This window comes from Hippopotamus amphibius, chromosome 3 (assembly GCF_030028045.1).
Source record: "Hippopotamus amphibius kiboko isolate mHipAmp2 chromosome 3, mHipAmp2.hap2, whole genome shotgun sequence".
NCBI lineage: Eukaryota > Metazoa > Chordata > Mammalia > Artiodactyla > Hippopotamidae > Hippopotamus > Hippopotamus amphibius.
Window position 1 is genome coordinate 28341165 of NC_080188.1, and position 20118 is coordinate 28361282.

Sequence of the window (20118 nt, forward strand, 5' to 3'; positions counted from 1 at the left end):
TTCACATAAACATAGAAAACCCTCCAAAGCAAGTTTAAGTCCTTCACATCAAGCCTGATCATCACTTCTGCTGCCCTGCTTAGTCATCACTTACATACCCTTCCTACGCTCGCTTGCCTATCTTGAATTCCCTGGTATTTCTCATCATATATAAAGCCTGTGTCAGAACAGGATAAAAATAACAAGCCCAGGAAACAATAATGAAGTCAGCTGACATGAAGAACTACGGTATTAGCCAACTAAACAATTCTCGGAAGAGTATTTTGTAATAACTATCTCTTTCTTTATACTGTAAGCCTCACTTATCCAAATGAGGTTATCTCTGGGAACTTTCTGAAGCAAAAATGACTAAAAGATAAGAAGTGGCAAACATTCAAGTCAAAACTTCAATGCCTGAGCCCAAATGTGCTCCTTATCTTCAGGGAAACTCCGACGTTTTGAAGGCTCTCGGTGGTGGTGGTGGGTTTGTGTCTCGGCCCGCATATCGTACCATGTTCATTTTGGACCAGCAGCAGCAGCAGGCCTACGCACCTCATAATAACAGAAAATCTGAGACTTTTACATACTGAATTAACTCGCTAGGCAAAATCCCAAATGCCAAGGAGTAGCCTATAACAGCTATGTAATTCACATTTCCCAACGTGAATTTCTCACTGGATTTTCAAATGCCGACTCTGGCAGGAATACACTCCAATAAATAACCCTGGTATCAACTTACTTGGAAATAAATTCCCTGCAAGGCTGGATCCCCGACTCTTACCAGCCACCTTATAAATTGCTCTCGGAGAGATTCTATTTGATGCTCTTTCTTTCCGAGTATTTGAAGTTGAAGGTGGAAAATGGGCTGATGTGTTGATCCTGGCTCTAACTCTCAGGAGCAGCTGGCTTCAGGGTCGAGAAACAGCCCTTAGCACCAGATAGCCTTTCTTTCCACTGGTGTGAATGCGGGGTGAGTGTGAGGAGGGGGGAGTCACAGAAAGACTGAATGAAGGCGTGAATGCCAGGAACTTATTTCATACCCACATAATCTGTGCCAGGAAGATGGGGGCAGCAGACCTGTCATTCAAATAGCAAACGCGCAAAGGAAGAGGGAACCCGGCATCTTTCTTGCATTTCTTGGGATGCTGTGTTTTGGGCAAAAGGACTGTTTAACAATTGTGACTCTCTCAAGCAGCAGACCAGGCGAGAGGTAAATCCTTTTTATTTGAATTTTCCTCTCCTCTCTTCTCGTCTCTCCCTTAAACATTCTAAGTTTTGATCTAGACAAATTCTGGACACTGTGGTTACCTGCTGCACAGCCTGACTGCTGTACCATATTCTTTCTATTCCAAGAGCCCAAGTATTAACTCCGTCCTCTCCTTTCCTTGGTTAAGGGGAAGGGATTCTGATGGCCTCCACATTCTCCCCTGTGGACCTCCGCTTGTTGGCAGATCTCTCTATAAACATTCTGTCCCTGTGGCTGACAGGTGCCTGGTCTGGACCAGCCACTTCACTAAGAGCCTTGGGAACATGGCTCCTGCCCTCAGGGAGCTTGTCCTACTTCAGGGAGAGTCAGAAGCAGGTGCCAGGAAAGACATGAGTAACACACAAAGGAGTCTCTTGAGGTGGGACCACTTACTTCCAGGTGAAAAAACAGGACAAGTCCCATATTCAGAGAAAAATGGAGGGCTAAAACCCAGTAGCGTTTCTCATGGGAAAGCTTGTTTTTGTTTTATTTGATGATTTTCTCTCTGCTCTTTTGTGATTTGACTCAAAACTGCCCATGTTTATATGATGGGAGTAAGCAGAGGTCATAGAAGGCATAGTCCTGCAGCCTCATTTATATTTGACCCATTTTAAAATAATACAATCTCATCTCTTATAGCTGGAAGGAAGAGTCTGATAGTGCCACACTGATGTCTCACAGGGCAAACATCTTCCATTGTGTTCAGCTTGGAAATGGCTCTTTTCGCTACAAAATCCACTATGGTTGATAAGAACTACTCATATTGTCAGGACACAACATGGACCAGAACCTTCACAGAGCAGAGAGAGGGAAATCAAAGATGCCACTGCACAAGGGGCCAGGAGAGGCATTTTGCAGAGTTGTGCCTTGGAGCTGAGTGGGACTCTGGACCACCCCCGTGTGGCATAGGTCCATGTGGTAGCTGGTTAGCCAGCAGTAACTAGGGAAGAGCAAGAGTTGATGGAGAACCTGTACTTCAAGGTGTGACCTAGCCAAAGGCTTCATTTGCGAAGGAAGACTGGAGTTAAACCAAATGCACTCTAGCATTTGCTGCTTTAAAAAAAATATATATATATATGCATATGCATAAAAAATATTTGGTGAACGGTAATTCATGTGGTTTGGTCATTGCATTGATATATTAGCTTCATAAAATATCCAGTTAAGAGTTACCACACTCACGCCCCCTCAGTGCCACAGGATATGGCTCTGTACAAACATCTGAAACAGAGGACTCCAAACGGATTGCTAGGCATGGAGACTGCTGCCCACAGCAGCAGATCATGTACATGGCCCCACCGATAACATAGTATAGGCCTGCTTGATGGGGGGGCCCTTCTCGTTACAGAGATAAGAGCTGTAGTTGGATTTATAATAATATAAACTATTTACAGAGTTTGTCTCTACTCAGTGCTCTGTCCATTAGCATCAGAGGTCTTAATGACCATTTCTTTAAAAAACTCAGCCTGCACCTGCATTCTCCGCTGGCTTCTTTTCCAAGGATCCCAGAGTGAGACAGTCCAGCTCTAACTGTGGGGATGGTTCTTCCTGCACCTTTGGGGCCTGCCCCACTTCAGCTCCCCTTCCAGCTGTGGCTCGAGTATCATTTTCAGTTCATCCATCTTGTGCTCACAAAGCTCCGGGAAACTGCAGAGCACTGGTTCCACATAGCTAGGAAGTCACAGCTAAGGAGGAGATGGCAGACATCACCTATCCAACATTTCCTCTGTAGCCCATGCTTCAAGTCCCCTCCAAAATCCTTGCCGTGTTGTCACCCAGCTCATGCGTCAGTGCCTCCTGTAACAGTGAACTCACTGTGTCCCCCAGCAGGGCAGGCCATTTTTAGACAGCACTAATTAGTGAGTTTGTCCCGAGGTTGAGTTTAAATCTGTCTTTCTCTTCTTTGCTCACTGGTTCTAGTCGTGCCCTCTCGGGCAACCCCAAGTCAATTTCCATGTGACAAGCCATTGAAAATAACTCTCAATGCCCTCCCTTAGCTCTTCTCCTTTCCAGGCCAAGGATTCCTAGTTTCTTCAATATTTAATATGCTTTCAAGTCACCTCAAACACTTGATGAACGCTGGACTCACTCTCTCACTCTAATAGAGTTGAGCTGGGTGTGCGTATGAGAATTGGGCCTAGAAGACAAATCCTGGTCTGACCAACAGAGTAGGGACTTTTTTTGGATAGACCAGCTGAACCCAGGACCTCACGGATGGAGTTTCGATCTTGCCATTTCACATGTGCATAAGGACTGTCTCTGTGTTCTACAGAGCCAAGAACTCCACAGATGTCTGTCTTTGTTATTACTGCTTAATTGAAAGATGACAGGGAGGTTCCCAAGATGCTGCTATGAAACACATCACAGCAGTGCAGCCTGGCTCTGAGATCACATGCGGCACACAGACTCTACATGGCAATACAGACAACAGGAAGCATCCAAACAGGGTTACCCACGGATATGCTAGAAAAACAAAGTTGTCAGCCATTCTTGTTGACATGGCAACATACTGCACAATGAGGTATAGAAACAAAATCCTTGACTAACGGTCCTGCCAGTGAGCAAAAGAACATTTGAGAAACAGAGATACCTCTCACCAAAAGAAACCCTCCTACACTGTTGGTGGGAATGTAAATTGGTGCAGCCACTATGGTAAACAGTATGGAGGTTCCTCAAAAAACTAAAAATAGAGTTACCACATGATCCAGCAATCCCACTCCTGGGCATATATCCAGACAAAACTATAATTCGAAAAGATACACATACCCCAATGTTCACAGTAGCACTATTCACAATAGCCGAGACATGGAAACAACCTAAATGTCCACTGACAGATGAATGAAGATGTGGTGTATACACACACACACACACACACACAAACGGAATATTACTCAGCCATAAAAAATAGTGAAATGATGCCATTTGCGGCAAATGGATGGACCTAGAGATTATCATGCTAAGTGAAGTCAGACAGAGAAAGACAAATATCACATATCACTTATATGTGGAACCTAAAATATGACACAAATGAACTTATCTACAAAACAGAAACAGACTCACAGACACAGAGAACAGACTTGTGGTTGCCAAAGGGGATGGGGTGTGGGGAAGGATGGATTGGGAGTTTGGGGTTAGCAGATGCAAACTATTACATATAAAATGGATAAACAATAAGGTCCTCCTGTATAGCACAGGGAACTATATCCAGTGTCCTGTGATAAGCCATAATGGAAAAGAATATGAAAAAGAATGTATATATGTGTATCACTGAATCACTTTGCTGTACAGCAGACATTAACACAACATTGTACTGGGTTGGCCAAAAAGCTTGTATGTTTTTCCCGTAATGGCTTACGGAAAACCCGAATGAACTTTTTGGCCAACTCGATAAGTCAACTACACTTGAATAAAAAGGTTTAAAAAAAAAAGGAAAGAAATACTTTTCACTGAGCAGTAAGTTGGGGGCTCCAGAATTACAACTCTAGGATGAGCTAATAGTGCACAGTTAGTTGCTCATCTCTAGAAAATAAGCTTGGTGAAAGGAAATCTGGTGTGTTTCTCTTTGTTCACCACTGAGACTTTAGCACCTGGCATACATAGAGCCTAGCACATAATCAAAAGAACTGTGTACATCTTCTCTGGAGATGCAGCTGCTACCTTAGTGAGCTCAGGATGATCAGAGTCTCACCAAGGAAAAAGGAAATTAAGGCGGATTAGAGGAAAAGTGGTGACTAGGACCTTAGGATTTGACGAGGGTAGAAAAAGAAGATTTGAGGCAGCAATTTGATTTATTTTTCCCGCTAGACTTTAGTTCCATGTACATCTTTATGTTGCCAGCAGCACATCTTTTAAATGCTGAGAAATTAACGATGACAGTCTGACTTACACAGGGTCGTACCGATGTCAGGGACAACGTCAAAATAAGAATTAAGTTCCTGAGTCAGCAGAATGACCTAAGTCCTCAAACACCATTTCTTTTATGGTATCTGGAAGTTATTCTGATTCTGTTCCATGGTAAAAACAAAACAAAATCATATGTGGGGACATGAAAGCTGGAAGGATAGTGAAGTTTCAAGATTTCCTAATATTTGCAGTGTAGCTGGGCAGGAGATTCACTCATAAAATTGAGTTGAAAAGCTGAACAGTTTTGCAAGTCATGAATGCACGGAATTTGGAGCCCTATACAAAAATCACTTGGACTCTAAGAACCCAGCTCAAGAAGAATGTTTTAAAAATCTATGTATTATTTAGTCTTATGTGCATTAAATTTCACCATACCACATTAAGAAAATTTGTTTAAATAGGGATTATATTAGCTGTGCTAATCTATTAAAAACACACACACACACACACACACAGAATTGTCAGGTCTTATTTCATTGGCAATTCTTACTGGTTCCAAGGGATAAAAGTTCTGCCGCAGAACTCGAGCTGGAATCACGTATTTAGAGCAAATGCAGGTAATGTGAGTAGGGCATTATTTAATTTCTGGCTCCGTCTGAAGGCCTATCACATTCTTTTTAAAAGCCTGAAGAACATGGTTTTCAACTGTTCTTTGGTGAAATAACTTCTCATTTAAATACTAATTCATGTGAAGGGGAAAAAAAAATCACACAGGCCAGTGTTAACGAAAACCCATCTTTTCACAACCTCTGCAAATAGCTTTGAATTATTTCAACTTCTGCATCAAGTCTGGGAAGCCGGCTAAGAACAAAAGGCACAAAAAAGATACACAAATCTGAAATCCACCATTGCTGTCTTCATTTACTAACTGTATATATTTGAACTCCTAAATACGACTTCACTGATCCAGAATTGCAAGTAGATGAGAGCATCTCAAAAAAGGCATACCTCTCAGCAGAAACCACTCTCATATTGAATATTGGGAAGATATATGCGGACTCTCCCAGGTTTGGGATGTTCAGATGTCTTTTTTCCCCGCTAGGGTCTCACATCTTTGGCCCATATTTTTTTGTTCTGTTATTTTAGGTATGACACGAGACAGTCCAACAGAGCTGTCTTTTTTATACAGAGATTCTAGTCACCGTGCTCAAAAAGCTTAAATTGACGACAGAGAAAAATAAACTTGTACTAAGCTGCTAAATAAGGCAATTGCCGCATATTTGAAGCTTCTGTCTCTGTAGGGTTTCTCTCTGAGAGGAGTATGACTCTTGATCCGTCTAACTCTGGGGTCTGGCACTTAGAGCTGCTGCTGAGTAAGCCACGGTTAGGGCTCCACAGATGTAAAGTTGGTCAAATTTAAAACAGTTGTGGCTTCTCTGTAATAACTTTTCCCTGAAATAATGTAGAAAAAGGCAGAATGTGTGGGACTGTGGGAGAAAACATGACCAAAAGGACATGTTGTCTGGGAATTTCTTTGTAAGACAAATATGATTCACGCAGTGGACACACAAGGCCAACGCAGCCCAGGATTGGTTGGAAATTTGAGTCTCAACCTTTGAAGGGCATTTAGTTTAATCCTTCTAGCCTGGTGTGTGCTATGAGTATCTCATAAATAAACTCCACGCTTGAGATCACTTAACTGAGCTTGCCCAGCATTCTACTTTTCCCACTTCTTTTCCAACTAGTTTTGCCCACGCTTTTTTTTTTTCCCCCCCTCTTTTTCTCTTGCCTATACAGCACATTGGCTCTGTTTGGAAAGCAGAAGAATCTTTTAGGAAATCCCGCTTGTTAGGCAAGATTTTGTTTCATAAATTAACTTTCTCAGGGAAAAAATGTTTTCCTCCTCTGTTACTAATCTACAAAAGTCGAATGCCATATGTAATCAAGATTTTTCCAAGTGACATGAGTAAGGGAGTTCTCCTTTTGCCTATTGCAAAGGCTAGTTGGCAGATGATCTTCAGAATGTGAGCTGCACGGACTGACCTGCAGAGGGCGTTGACAAGTGTAACAGGGCAAAAAAACTCGATGATCACCTAAGAGTCTGCTTTTTAAAGAGAAGAAAATCATGCTTAGAGTGCAGTTTCTTCATAAAGAAAAAACCAAAGGCTCTCCCTTTTCCATGGATTAATATTTTCATAAACATTTATTTCCTGTTCTCACCCACTGGCACGTATAGGCTAGACCACCTGCTCAACGCTGGCTTGACTGTATTTGGGGAGAGGTGGGAATGTATTCCAAGCTCCAAGAGGCCAGGACTGTGTCAGTCTTGTTCACTGTTCAACTACACACCTCTTGCCACTTAGAAGGTGCTCAACCAATAATAACTGAACAAATTCAAGGGGATAAAAAGTAGAGTTCTACCTTGGGGACAAATAACGTAAAAGTGGATTTGGTGCTCGTTCTTCAGTAAATGGTTTGACAAAAAGTACCCCTATGAGATGAAATTAATGGGTGAATTATATATAATTATACATTTTTATAATCTGACTAAACTTATTCATTCAAATATTTATTGAGGGTCTATTATTGGCAGGCATTTCTCTAAGTGCTTGAGATGTAATACTCTACTGCTAGATTGGTGGGTAATAATAAAATAATTTGTTGGTAGAAGATAAAAAAGATATGGAATTAATTGAGGGTGGGAGATGCTATTTTAAGTGGGATTGTCAGTGAAGGCATCTCTGAGGAGGTTACATTTGAGGATGGATCTGAGTGAAGTGCAGGAGTTATGCAGACATTTGGAAGAGTCTTTCGATCAGAGGGACAGCAAGAACATCAGCCTTGAGTTGAGAAAGTTCTTAAAAATATTTGAGGAATAGCAAGAAGGTAGTGTGACTGAGCATGGTTAAGCAAGGGGGAGAATACCAGAAATTCTCCCCTGTCCATGGGATATGAGGTTGGAGAGACAACTAAAGACCAGATGAGCATGGCTCTGCAGGTCACTGTAAGGACTTGGAATTTTAATCTGAGTGTCCTGGGAAGCATTGGAGCTGAGGGCAAGAAAGTGACATGGTGGAACTGACTCTGTCAAGTGGTCATTCTAACTGCTGTGTGGAGAGAGAGGCGGGGATCGTGGAATACAGAAGCCAGGAGACCAGTTAAGAGGTTCTCGCAGTGGCCCAGAAGCAAAGCTGATGCTGACCTGGCTGATGCAAGCCACGGAGGTGGTGAGAGATGAACTGCAGGCAGGGGATGTGGAAGAGAGTAAAGACTCTTTTTGGTCCAACTAACTGAGTAAATGGTGGCGCCATTTCTAGAGACGAGGAAAGACTGAGGGAGAAGCAGGTTTGGCAAGAGGGGAAGGGGAGAAGCCAAGGGTCCACTTTTGAACATTAAATTTGAGATGCCTTTTAGACATCCACATACAGGTGCCAAGTGGGCAGTTGTCTATGTAGTTGTGGTGTCCAGAGAAGTTGGGACTGGGCATGTGGACTTGGGAACAGACGGCAGAAACTCCAGCAGGGAAATGCCTCTTATAACTCTGGTTTTGTTCTCCCCCTGCTCCACAGGGCATGACCTCAGCCCCCACAGGGCAGATGCATGTCCATCAGGCTGAGAACCACCTTGGCAGTGGGACACTATCAGAAGTCCCAGCTCAGGGACCAGAGCCCCAGGTGTGCTTCCTGTCCTGCTGGATGGAGGAAGGGTAAGCCCCCTTGCACCCCCTGCCTCAGGCTTTCCACATTTAAAGTGACAATTTCACCCCCTACTTGGTTCTCCTCAAAAAAGGATAAGATGCTACATACACCACAGTGAAAAGAGTTTGCCATCACCTGGAAGAACTCCATGACTGGAACCCAAGGGTAGGGAGATTTGTTTGCACTGAGATGATCAAGTCCTTGAGGGCAGGCTCTGTCTTCTGACTGTCATCCTCCATGGAACTTGGTACAAGGACCAGTCAATGACTGCTGCTGACTGTCTATATTTGAAGAATTAATATTTAAGTCACGAAGTGGAAGCTGCCATGATGTGCCGGATAACTGCAAACGCATCTTAGGACAAGGCCTCTGTTCTTGCCCCTCTCCTATCAGCTCTCCACTGCCTCTAGAGAGATCTTTCTAGAAAATCGTGTCACTTCCTTTCTTAAACCCTTCCAATGACACCTCATGGCCTTGGGGGTAAAGTCTGAGCTCCTTCGCATGGCCTGTAAAACACTACATGATCTGGCCCTTGCCTATCACTCCCCTGCTTTATCTGCTGCTGCTTGTAAAATGTACACCACATTTTAACTGTACTCTCCAGGTGTTAACCATTTCCCTAACTGGCTTTTGGGGAAACAGTCTTTTGTGTTGTATCTCCTTACAATGACCTTCCCTGTCTCATTCACCTAGAGAACGTCTGCTGATCCCTCAAAACCCCAGTTCAAGACCTTCCTCCTCTATGAAGAATTTCTAGACCCCATCTAAGTAAAAAACCCTCCTTTGTCTGCACCAGCACTATACGGAATTTCTCCATTACACACTATCACGCCACATGGCAGTCATTTAGAAAAAGTCTACTGTCTCCACTAGATTGGGGGCTCCTTTGGGAGAGCTGCCCAAGAGGTCATCAGCTCCTGTTCTCTGCACCTAATCCAGGGTTAGGCAAGCAGAAAAAAATATATTTTGGCTAAATGAAGTGGATTTAAGGGTTAGAATACAGGAGCTCAGAACAAAGCCTGTCTCTCTAGGAATAAAGCTGGAAGCTCAGTAAACATTAGAGAAACTCAAGGTGAAAAACAAACAACCCAATCAAAAAATAGGAGGGAGATCTAAATAGACATTTCTCCAAAGAAGACATCGAGATGGCCAACAGGCACATGAAAACGTGTTCAACATCACTAATTATTAGAGAAATGCAAATCAAATGAGGTATCACCTCACATCAGTCAGAATGCCCATTATCAAAAAGTCTACAAGGAATACGATCTGAAGAGAAACCAGAGTATTATCAAAAAGTCTACAAGTAATAAATGCTGGAGAGGGTGTAGAGTAAAAGGAACCCACCTACACTGTTGGTGGGAATGAAAATTGGTAAAGCCACTATGGAGAACAGTATGGAGGTTTCTTAAACCAAATATAGTTACCATATGATCCTACAATCCCACACCTGGGCATGTAGCTGGGGAAACTATAACTCAAAAAGATTCATGCACCCCACTGTTCATTGCAGCACTGTTTACAATAGCCAAGACATGGAAGCAACCTAAATATCCATTGACAGAGAAATGGATAAAGAAGATGTGGTACATGTATACAATGGAATGTTACTCAGCCATAAAAAGTGAAAAAACACCATTTGCAGCAACATGGATGGATCTAGAGATTATCATACGAAGTCAGAAAAAGACAAATATATTGCTTATATGTGAAATCCAAAAAAAAAAGATACAAATAAACTTATTTACAAAACAGAAATAGATCCACAGACATAAAACACAAACTTATGATTAACAGAGGGGAAAGTGGGGGGAGGGGTAAATTAGGAGTTTGAGATTAACATATACACACTACTATACACAAAATACATAAACAAGGACCTACTGTATAGCACAGGGAACTACACTCAATAGTCTGTAATAATCTATAAGGGAAAAGACTGAAAAAGAACAGATTATACATATATATATATAAAACATATATGTAAAACTGAATCGCTTTGCTGTATACCTGTAACTAACACAACACTGTAAATCAACTATACTTCAATAAAAAAAAAAAAAAAAAACCAAAAACCAAAAAACCAACAACAACGAAAAGAAAAACTCCTGGTGACCCAGCCAAAGTCAACAAGGATGCACGCTGGGGCGCGGTAGCATCGAGCCTGTCAGGAGAATGAAGTAGTATGAACTAACGTGAGGCTGTCGTGAGCTCTATTTGCCTGAGTAATAATAACCTGTATGCCTCTCTTATAGGGGGACTTCCTTAGGTTCATATCTGAGTTCCCACGGGCTTTTGAAGGGGGCTGGACTTAGCCGTGGAGACAGGGCTCAGCCTTAGCCAATCTTACAGTGGTTTCTGGTCCACAGGATCCCTGGAGGGTACATGGCACAGCTTCTTACAGGAATTGCTACAACCGGATGCCCTGAATGTGTCCAGAACACATCTGAGTGAGCCCTGGGTCTGCAGCTATCAGAGTAGGTTCAGGGATGACACAACCCTGCTGACCCTGACTGATCTTAACCTGATGAGGCTGCAACACGTCACCCAGTGTATTTACCTGCAGTCACACCGGATGGCTGGCAACATCAATGGAATGGCCATGACCCCGAGACACATCATTTGCTGGAGTAATATTCTTACCTGGCCCTTCACTCTTGACTCCTCGAAAGGGAGGCACTGTATGTCACACGGGGTAGTAACAGGGTGATGAGGGTTCCTGCTCACACTGGCAGTTTCTGACTGAGATCTTGTAATGACCCGTGACCCACCTGAATCAGATGAGCTGCACTTTCCGGGCTGCCAAACCGAAGGTCATGTCCATTGATGGCTAACACACGATCGTTCTCCTCCAGCTGACCGTGTCGATCTGCCATGCCACCATCCAGCACGTTCAAAATAAACACCCCAGGCTCATCCACCTTGCGCACCAGTTTTATTCCAAGCTGCTCCTCCGGGCTGCTTTTGTTGAGGATCACCTGGAAACTGTCATCCCGGGGCCCGGAGGTGTCCAGGGGCTGCCCGTTGGCCCTGCTCCGGAACTTCTGCTCCCGCAGCACCGTAAGCCGCAGCACCTGGCAGGGCTGCCGCAGGAGGCGCAGGGCGTAGTTGTGCCGTACGTTGCTGATGTCCATCCCGTTGACCTGGGGAAAGGGGACCTCAGGATCTGGAGTGACCAAGCCATCGGCTGCAACTGCCACAACCCCGCCTAAAAGGCCCGGCCCACTGACTCACTGGGGCCCTTCCTGAAGGACCACTCTACTCTGTCGCCTTCTTCTCTGTCCAAATATCCCCATCTTCCAACAGGACTTGTAACCCGGCTTTCTTGAGTGTTACCTGCACACCTTTCAAGTCTCTCTTAGCAGACACCATCTTTCTTCAGTCTTGTCCTTACACGGGCCTTCAGATTTATTTATATAGTCCTAACCCTCATTTCTATTGCTTGCTAACCTTAATTTTCAGCTGAAGGGGGGAGGAAAAGGAAGAAAAAGTGGGAAAAGGCAAAAGAAGAGCAGCAAATCTCTGATTAATGATTAAACTGCTGTTTAAATCACACTGAGTTGACATTTCCTTTCCAAACATCTCCAGATGAATTTTTCTCCCTGGATCACCTGTAGTGGAACTCCCAGTCCCCACTACTCTGTGTGTGTGTGTGTGAGAGACAGAGAGAGAGAGAGAGAGAGAATGTGTACGTGGATATACTTGTGTGTTGGCAAGTGTGAATGTGTGTGAGAATGTTTGTGTATGTCTGTGTCTGTGTGTGTGTGTCAAGCCTTCGAGTGGTCACCTACAAGGCCTTTTGCCCATGTTCTCAACAAAAGAGAAAAAAAAATCTCTGTACAGTTTCAAACATACTGATGTGAATGGAAGCTTCTAGGCTCTTTTGTTGAAAGGCTGGATCACTTTATTAAGCTGCTTAAATCTCCCCCAGCTTGGCCTACACATTTGTGCCTCACTAATGATCTGTGGGCCTGATGCTGCTTGGGGCTTTCTGGTTTTAATTATTCTAGGCCAGCCCGGCCTGAAGGCTTCAGCCCCCAGTGGTGGTCACTGCTTGGAAAGAAAATAATTTCACAGCAGCACTGCACTCTGTGCTTAAGGAAGGAGGCCCCACAGAAGAGAAACAACCTTCTTGAATTTCTATGGTTTGGTAAGATTTCTCGTCCTTGCAGCCAACTGTTAGAAGAGTCTTGGAGTGAGATTTCCAAGGGGCTGCCTGCATCGTAACATCGCTGGTCCTCTGCTGCATCTCCAGGGGTGGATGGAGGCTCCCTCGTGCTCGGACAAGGCTCACCACCTTTGTCCAAGCACAGGTGAGCTCAAAGACCTGGCTCTGCTCTGTCACCTTACCCTGTGTCTGGTTTTCCCCATCACATCCAGGCCAAGAGGAAGTCAGGGTTGCCTGCTAAATGGTCCTGGCAGCTCTTTTGCTTGCAAGTGCCAGTTGAAGGCCACAAGAATCAAAATGTTTTCCTTATGCAACCCTCCCAGGCAGCATAGTTTCCATAGAACTGGGAGGAAGCCATGCAGAGTGTTGCTGATTGCACGGCTGACTGTCCCTTGAGATTGACGGGCCCTGCCTCATACTCCACCTCGGAGGCCAGTGGGAATAGCAGTGTTTCTACAATCACTGCTCTCAATTCTTTCTCCTCTTATTCCAAAGAATAAGAACTTCTTTGCCAGAGAAACAGCTCATGATGTGTCAGGATCTGGCCCCTCAGCAACCCAGAAGGGATGGGATGAAACTGTCATCTGAGTATCAGACAGGAAATATATGACCAAGGCAGGGATTTTTTTCTTATCACTTTTGGCACATGTTGGACTTCTGTCTGATAAACAACTCTTCCTTTATCTTTTCTCTTCTTCTGAAAATTCCTCCCTAGCATCCTTTCCCCTCAGTCAAGCCTCAGAGGACAGTAATGCCCAAGGTGTTCTGTTCCACCACCCGTCTCCCATGGAATGTCTGTGGGTTGGCAGAATAGCTTCGGGATGTGTGTGTGTGTGTGTGTGTGTGTGTGTGTGTGTGTGTGTGTGTGTGTGTGTGTGTGTGTGTGCGCGCCATTAAGCTACAGGAAATTTACTTTAGAGGGCTGTGTGAATGTGAGTGATTAGATAAAATACAAAATGTTCCATTAATCTGCTCTAAAAACAATTTAAGAAAATATAGGCTGTTTTATATTGTTTTATGTTATTGCTACTTGAAGTAGGAGGAAAGGGTAAGAGGAAGAGAGAGGCGGGAGGAGAAGGAAGACAGAAGAATGAGGAGGTAGAGAAAAGGGAGGGGGAAGGTAGGAGAAGGAAGAGGAAGGAGGGGAACACAGAGACAAAATGACACAGACACAGTATTTATACAGAGAAAGAATTCCCTGGCTGTCCAGTGGTTAGAACGCCGCACCTCTACCGCAGGGGGCATGGGTTCAATCCCTGGTCGGGGAGCTAAGATCTCACGTGCCACGTGGTGCAGCCAAAAAAAAAAAAAAAAAAAAAAAATCAACAGCAACAAAAAACCCCAAAAAACCCCCCAATAACAACCAAAAAAACCAAGCCAGACAGAAGGGTTAGGGACCTATCTCAAATTACAAACCTTGTATGAAAAGTCATACCAGCATCGTAACTATGGAAAGTGATGGCTCCACATGTATGTTAGTGTTTTCCCCATCTTGTCCATCCATCCATCCATCCTCTCACCCATCCATCCATCCACCCAATGATTTGCTCTGACGCACAGCCGCGGTCTCTACCTTCAGGATGATGTCTCCTGGCAGTAGCCGGCCGTCCCTGGCAATCACCCCATCACGATAAATGTGCTGGATAATGATATGGACCAGTGGGGTTTCGCTGCCTCCCACAAGCCTAATGGAGAGGCTTTCACTGGGATCTGCTCGATGGATCTTGACGCTGGTAATTTCACCATCTGGAATCAGGTGATACAACCTTGGAAAGACTAAAATGGACAGAGACAGTGTTTAAGACACCCCCCAACGGACATTTCCAACCATTCCTTTTCTTGCCAAAATTTGGTTGCAGCCAAACTAAACTGTTCATCGTTCCTTGTACATGTTTTCCATCTTCCTGCCTCTGTGCCAGCATAAGTTTCTCTGCCTGGAATGTTTTCCATCCTAGGCCTAAACCCAATTTTTCCTTCAAGGCCTGCATGAAATGATCCCTTCCAATTAAACTCTACCCTGACCTCTCCCCCTGCTCTCTCTAAACTTCCCATTTCCCATAAAGCTTTATTTCTCATGGCACTGAGCCTTCTATTATTATTATTATTATTCATACCCATTTCTCATACCCACCATTGGACTCTAAGATCCTTGAGGACAAATTTCTGGCTGTTTCATGGTTCTGTGCACAGATCTCTGTACACAGACTTCAGCCAGTGTTTATTCAGTTAAGAGGGATGAATGAACAGTCATTGTGGAATGGACTGCGGTTTGATCACTTACCGACCAAGAGACAAAACAGAACAAACCTGTTCTGCTCTTCCTGATTCTTTTGAAGATTTCCTCCCGGGAGGCCCTGCTTTTCAGGCTTAGCGAATCAGTCCTCTCTACCTGACTCTGCTGTCAGTAAAGGGAAGTCAAATGGCCTGATTCACGATCAAGGAAAGAGGCCCAGGCCCAGCTGGTGACGCCAAGAGGCTCGTCCTCGATCTGTTTGAACTGCTGGATTCAGAGCCAAAAGGAGATTCAGAGACCTAGGCTGGTGTCTCCAAACTTTACCTTTTCATGGAGGACTCCTTCCCCGTGGCATCTTTCACAGGTCCCCCGTCCGCATCCCACTGGGCCCACACACAGAAGAGCTTCTCGGGCTGTGTCGTTTGACAATAACAGTCAAACCTTTACTTCACAAGTGAGGACGCATGAGCTCAGAGAGAAGAAGTGACGTGACTGGCTGGAGGTGGCAGTCAGGTGGTGGCCCTCAGTCGGAACCCGGGGCTCCCGATGACACTCCCTCCTGCCACCTACCTCAGAGTCCCCTGAAGCCAGGGGACTGGCTTTAGAGACCCATAAGCCAGCAGTGCTCACTGGCGCTGGTCTCCACCCCGGGTGGAGTAGAAGCCCCCAGAGGGGACACCAGGAAATGCTGGCCACGCAGCACCTAGTTTGGCGGGAGCTGCAGCTCCTCGCTAGTTGCTTGAGGCTGGATGTTGAGGGCGGATGCTTTTGTCTCCTGTAGCTGCTGACAGCTGCCTCTGCCCTCAAATTCTCCTTTAATTAAGTCATTGGGAAAGATCAAAACTGCAGGCCTGGTTCTACATAAAACACTCTTTGTGACTATTTTCAAAACCCATGACCTTAGTCCATTTTCCCTAATGAGCTATGAGTTCATTAATGAGAACTCAAGCCTCTAGGAACAAGAGAGAAAGAAACTTATTTTTAAGTGTTGCAGAACATGATAAACAAAGCAACTGAGCGGCCAGAGGAAGCTGGAGACGGTGTAAATGTGGGTCTTTAACCCCCACTGGGATTTAATTTAATGTAAGCAATCAGGCTTTGCTGTAGGCTGTGGGCAGCAGCCTTCATCTGTCAGCTCCTGATGCTAACAGTGCTGGGGTGATCGAGTTCAATTAATGTTTAAACTACTTTGATTCCCTGAAGTAGGCTCTGTCCACAAGTATTTGCTGGAACAGGTCTGGTGACAAGGGAATGGAAGTTCTTTAAAAAATCATTTTGAGCAAAGAAAGATTTGGATATAATCATCAAAGCTGATGATTTTCTCCCTCTCCTCCCCATTCCTTTCTATGCTTCCTCCCGACAGATTTACAAAAACCGTGCTCCCAAATCTAACCCAGTGGAGGACGTTTGACAGTCTGAAAGGACATACCCAGTCACACTTGGAAATGTTAATTAGAGCTACAATAATGAGATTCTAGTGACCTTCAAGAGTTGAAGTAGTTTTTAAACTGTCAACCTAGTGCTGGTCTCAAGAGAAACAGTTGTTTACTATTGTGTCCTTACTTAAGGACCAAGGGATATAATGTCATTTACCAAGTGTTTATTACGTGCTGGCCATTGAGCTAAGCAATGTGCATGATGTTCTGTTTGTTTGTTTAGTCCCCACAGCAACACTTTGAACTAGATTATTATTATCATTGCTGTTTTTTTCAGATGATGAAATACTAAAGCTCAGAGAAGTCACGTAACCTGGCAAAGTCACACAGCTGATGTGTAGCGAAGCTGGTCTCTTTACCGATATGAAAAGGATGGATAAACCATGGGAGTGCACTGCACTAACTGTGGGTTACTGAAGCAATGACACCCTAAGGCCATTTTTAAAAGCTTTGTTGCCCCACAAATCTGGTACCAGCCTGAGTTTTAATACCTCTCCCCATTGTGGAGTAATAGCTTCCTGGAGCACCCGAGGAAATCCATTCTCTCCACTCGAAGGCCCTGCACACATAACAGGGCTGCCACCTTCATCTCCCTGAAACATAGCTTCGATTCTGTTGTAACTATGCAAAAGCTTTCACGTGTGTTCACTGCCCTAAGTCAAGACTCCTAAATGGCATCCAGACCCTTCTAATCTGGCCTTAACCTCATCTCCCACTATTTTCTAACACAGAGTCAAGACCCCATGCCCATCCAGGTCATAAACCTCTCCTTAAACACAGATTACACTGTCCTACTAGGAAGTGGTGCTCCTCTCCTGATGGCCGCCATATTCGTTTCTTTGTATCTTTTATTTTCTTTTAGTCTTGAATGAACCCTTGGGGGCCAGGAACTGGATTTTATAATCTTTATATAAAAGTACAGAGCCTAAATATATAAACAGCCCATACAACATGATATTAAAAAAACAACCTGACTGAAAAATGGTCAGAAGATATGAATGGGCATTTTTCCAAAGAAGATAGACAGATGGCCAACAGGCCCATGAAAAGATGCTCAACATCACTAATTACCTCACACCTGTCAGAATGGCTATCATCAAAAAGTCTTCAAATAACAAATGTTGGAGAAAAGGGAACCCTAGTACACTGTTGGTGGGATTGATACAGCCACTATAGAAAACAGTATGGAGGTTTTTCAAATAACTAAAAATAGAACTACCATATGATCCAGCAATTTCATTCCTGGGTATATATCCAAAGAAAACAAAAACATTAATCTGAAAAGATACATGCATCCCAATGTTCACAGCAGCATTATTTACCAAGATGGCCAAGATAAGGAAGCAACCTAAGTGTCCATCAACAGATGAATAAAGAAGATGTGGTATGTATACAATGGAATAATAATCAGCCATTAAAAAAGAATGAAATTCTGCCATTTGCAACAATGTAGATGGACCTGGAGGGTATTATGATAAGTGAAAAAAGTCAGACAGAAAAAGACAAATATCATATGTTATCACTTACATGTGGAATCTGGAAAACAAAAACAAATAAACAGGAACTTCTTGGTGGTCCAGTGGTAAAGAATCTGCCTTCCAATGCAGGGGACATGGGTTCAACCCCTGGCTGGGGAACTAAGATCCCACATATTGTGGGGCAACTAAGCCCATGTGCCACAACTACTGAGCTTGCTTGTCTCAACTAGAGAGCCTGTGTGCCACAAACTACAGAGCCCACGTGTTCTGGAGGCTGCTCGCCACAACTAGAGAGAAGCCCACGCGCTGCAATGAAGAGCCTGCACACCACAATGAAAGATCCTGCATGCCTCAACGAAGATCCCGTGTACTACAACTGACTCAACGCAGCCAAAAAACCCCAAAAAACAACCCCCCCTCCAAAAAAAAAAAAAAACCACCCCAAATAAACAAAACAGAAACAGATTCACAGACAGAGATCAAACTAGTGGCTACCAGTGGGGAGGAGAAGGGGTGAGGGACAGAATAGGGTAAGGATTTTAAGAGGTATTAACAACGATGTACAAAATAAACAAGCTATACGGATATATCGCACAGCACAGGGAACACAGCCAACATTTTCTAATAACTTTAAATGGAGTATAATCTATAAAAATATTGAATCACTATGTTGTATATCTGAAGCTAATATATTGTAAATCAACTATCCTTCAATAAAAAAAGTACAGAGCCTAAGCCAATGTCTTATACAGAATAATCTCTTATTTTAAAAGTTTCAGCAATAAACATGCAAAGCAAACTTATTCAGGCAGGAGAAAGCTTTACGTGGAATGGAATTAAAGAGCCTTTAATAAGGGGGGAAGACTGGCAGAAAGGAAGTTATAATCCTTTTTTATTCACTGCAGAAACATTCAGCGAAAACTATTATGTGCCAGATACTGTGCTTGGCCTTGAGAACACAAAGACTTGATAAAGAACCCCTGCCCCCATTGGTACAGTTACGATGAAAGGTGACATTGCTATAACTGAGATACAGGTGCTTTGAGAACACAAAGGAGAAAGGACTGAGGGAGTCAAGGAGGGCTCCCAGGAGGCGGCAAAGCCTATGCTGATCCTGGAAGGAGGAATTAGGATGCCAGCTAAAAGGGAGTGAGAGTACAGGTTGGACAACAACATGGAAGGGAGAGAAAGACACAGTATTTACAGGATGGCAATAAGTCTAGAGTAGTTAGAGCATGCAGTGTGTGTACAGGGTGAGAGGGGATAAGCAGGGGTCTTACACGACTGCTCATGAGTTTCTCTGAGAATGGGATCAAGACAGTGGTTTGCGATTTACCTCCCAACCTCAAAGGAGCAAAGGGCACTTAATCCAGTGGGTGAACGAGTGGGCTGTGGAGCCAGGACTCAAGTTAAAATCCTAGGTCTGCCATTTCCTAGCTGCGCTAGTTACCCCATCTCTCTGAGTCTCAGTTTCTTCTTCTGTAAAAGGAGAATCATGATCCCCATCCCTTAGCACTGTGACCTTTCAGTGACTTAGAAGCACTACCTGGCACCCAGCAAAGCTCAAAAAAAAAAAAAACAAAAACTGAAGCTATTGTTATTACTGCTATAAAGGTCTAGTATCAGATGAGAGGAAAGGACAGGACAGTATTTTCTCAGCTCCATTTATACTGGCGAAAACACATAGGATCTAAGATCCAGGAACTTTCTTTGCTTGGATTCTAGAGCCACATTACCTGGATTCCAAGTTTAGAAGGGCAATTTGGGGCAAGCTAAGTAACTTCCTGGTACCTCAGTTTCCCCATGTGTAAAACAGGGAGTACAGAAGTAGCTACCTCATAGAGTCGTTGAGGATTAGATCAGTTAATGCACGGAAAACACTCAGAACCATACATCACACAAGTGGCAATAAGAATAACACTCATATAGCATTTACTATGTACCAGGCTCTGTTCTAAATGTCCTTCACTTAGCTATATTATTCTTTATTTGCACTAAGCTAACACCTGAAGGTAAGGGTTCCAAAATCTTTTCCCT

General features: G+C 43.9%; 1 protein-coding gene across 2 annotated transcripts in view; it reads right to left on the reverse strand.

Moving 5' to 3' along the window:
- The window catches only part of LNX1 (ligand of numb-protein X 1), a 124571-nt gene that overhangs the window by 18053 nt on the left and 86400 nt on the right, over positions 1-20118 (reverse strand). For both annotated transcript variants that reach the window (XM_057729037.1, XM_057729036.1), the window contains exons 5-6: positions 14508-14710; positions 11538-11909 (exon numbers count right to left, since the gene is read on the reverse strand). In XM_057729037.1, the coding sequence (XP_057585020.1) occupies positions 11538-11909; positions 14508-14710 (575 nt within the window). The remainder of the gene's footprint in view (positions 1-11537; positions 11910-14507; positions 14711-20118) is intronic.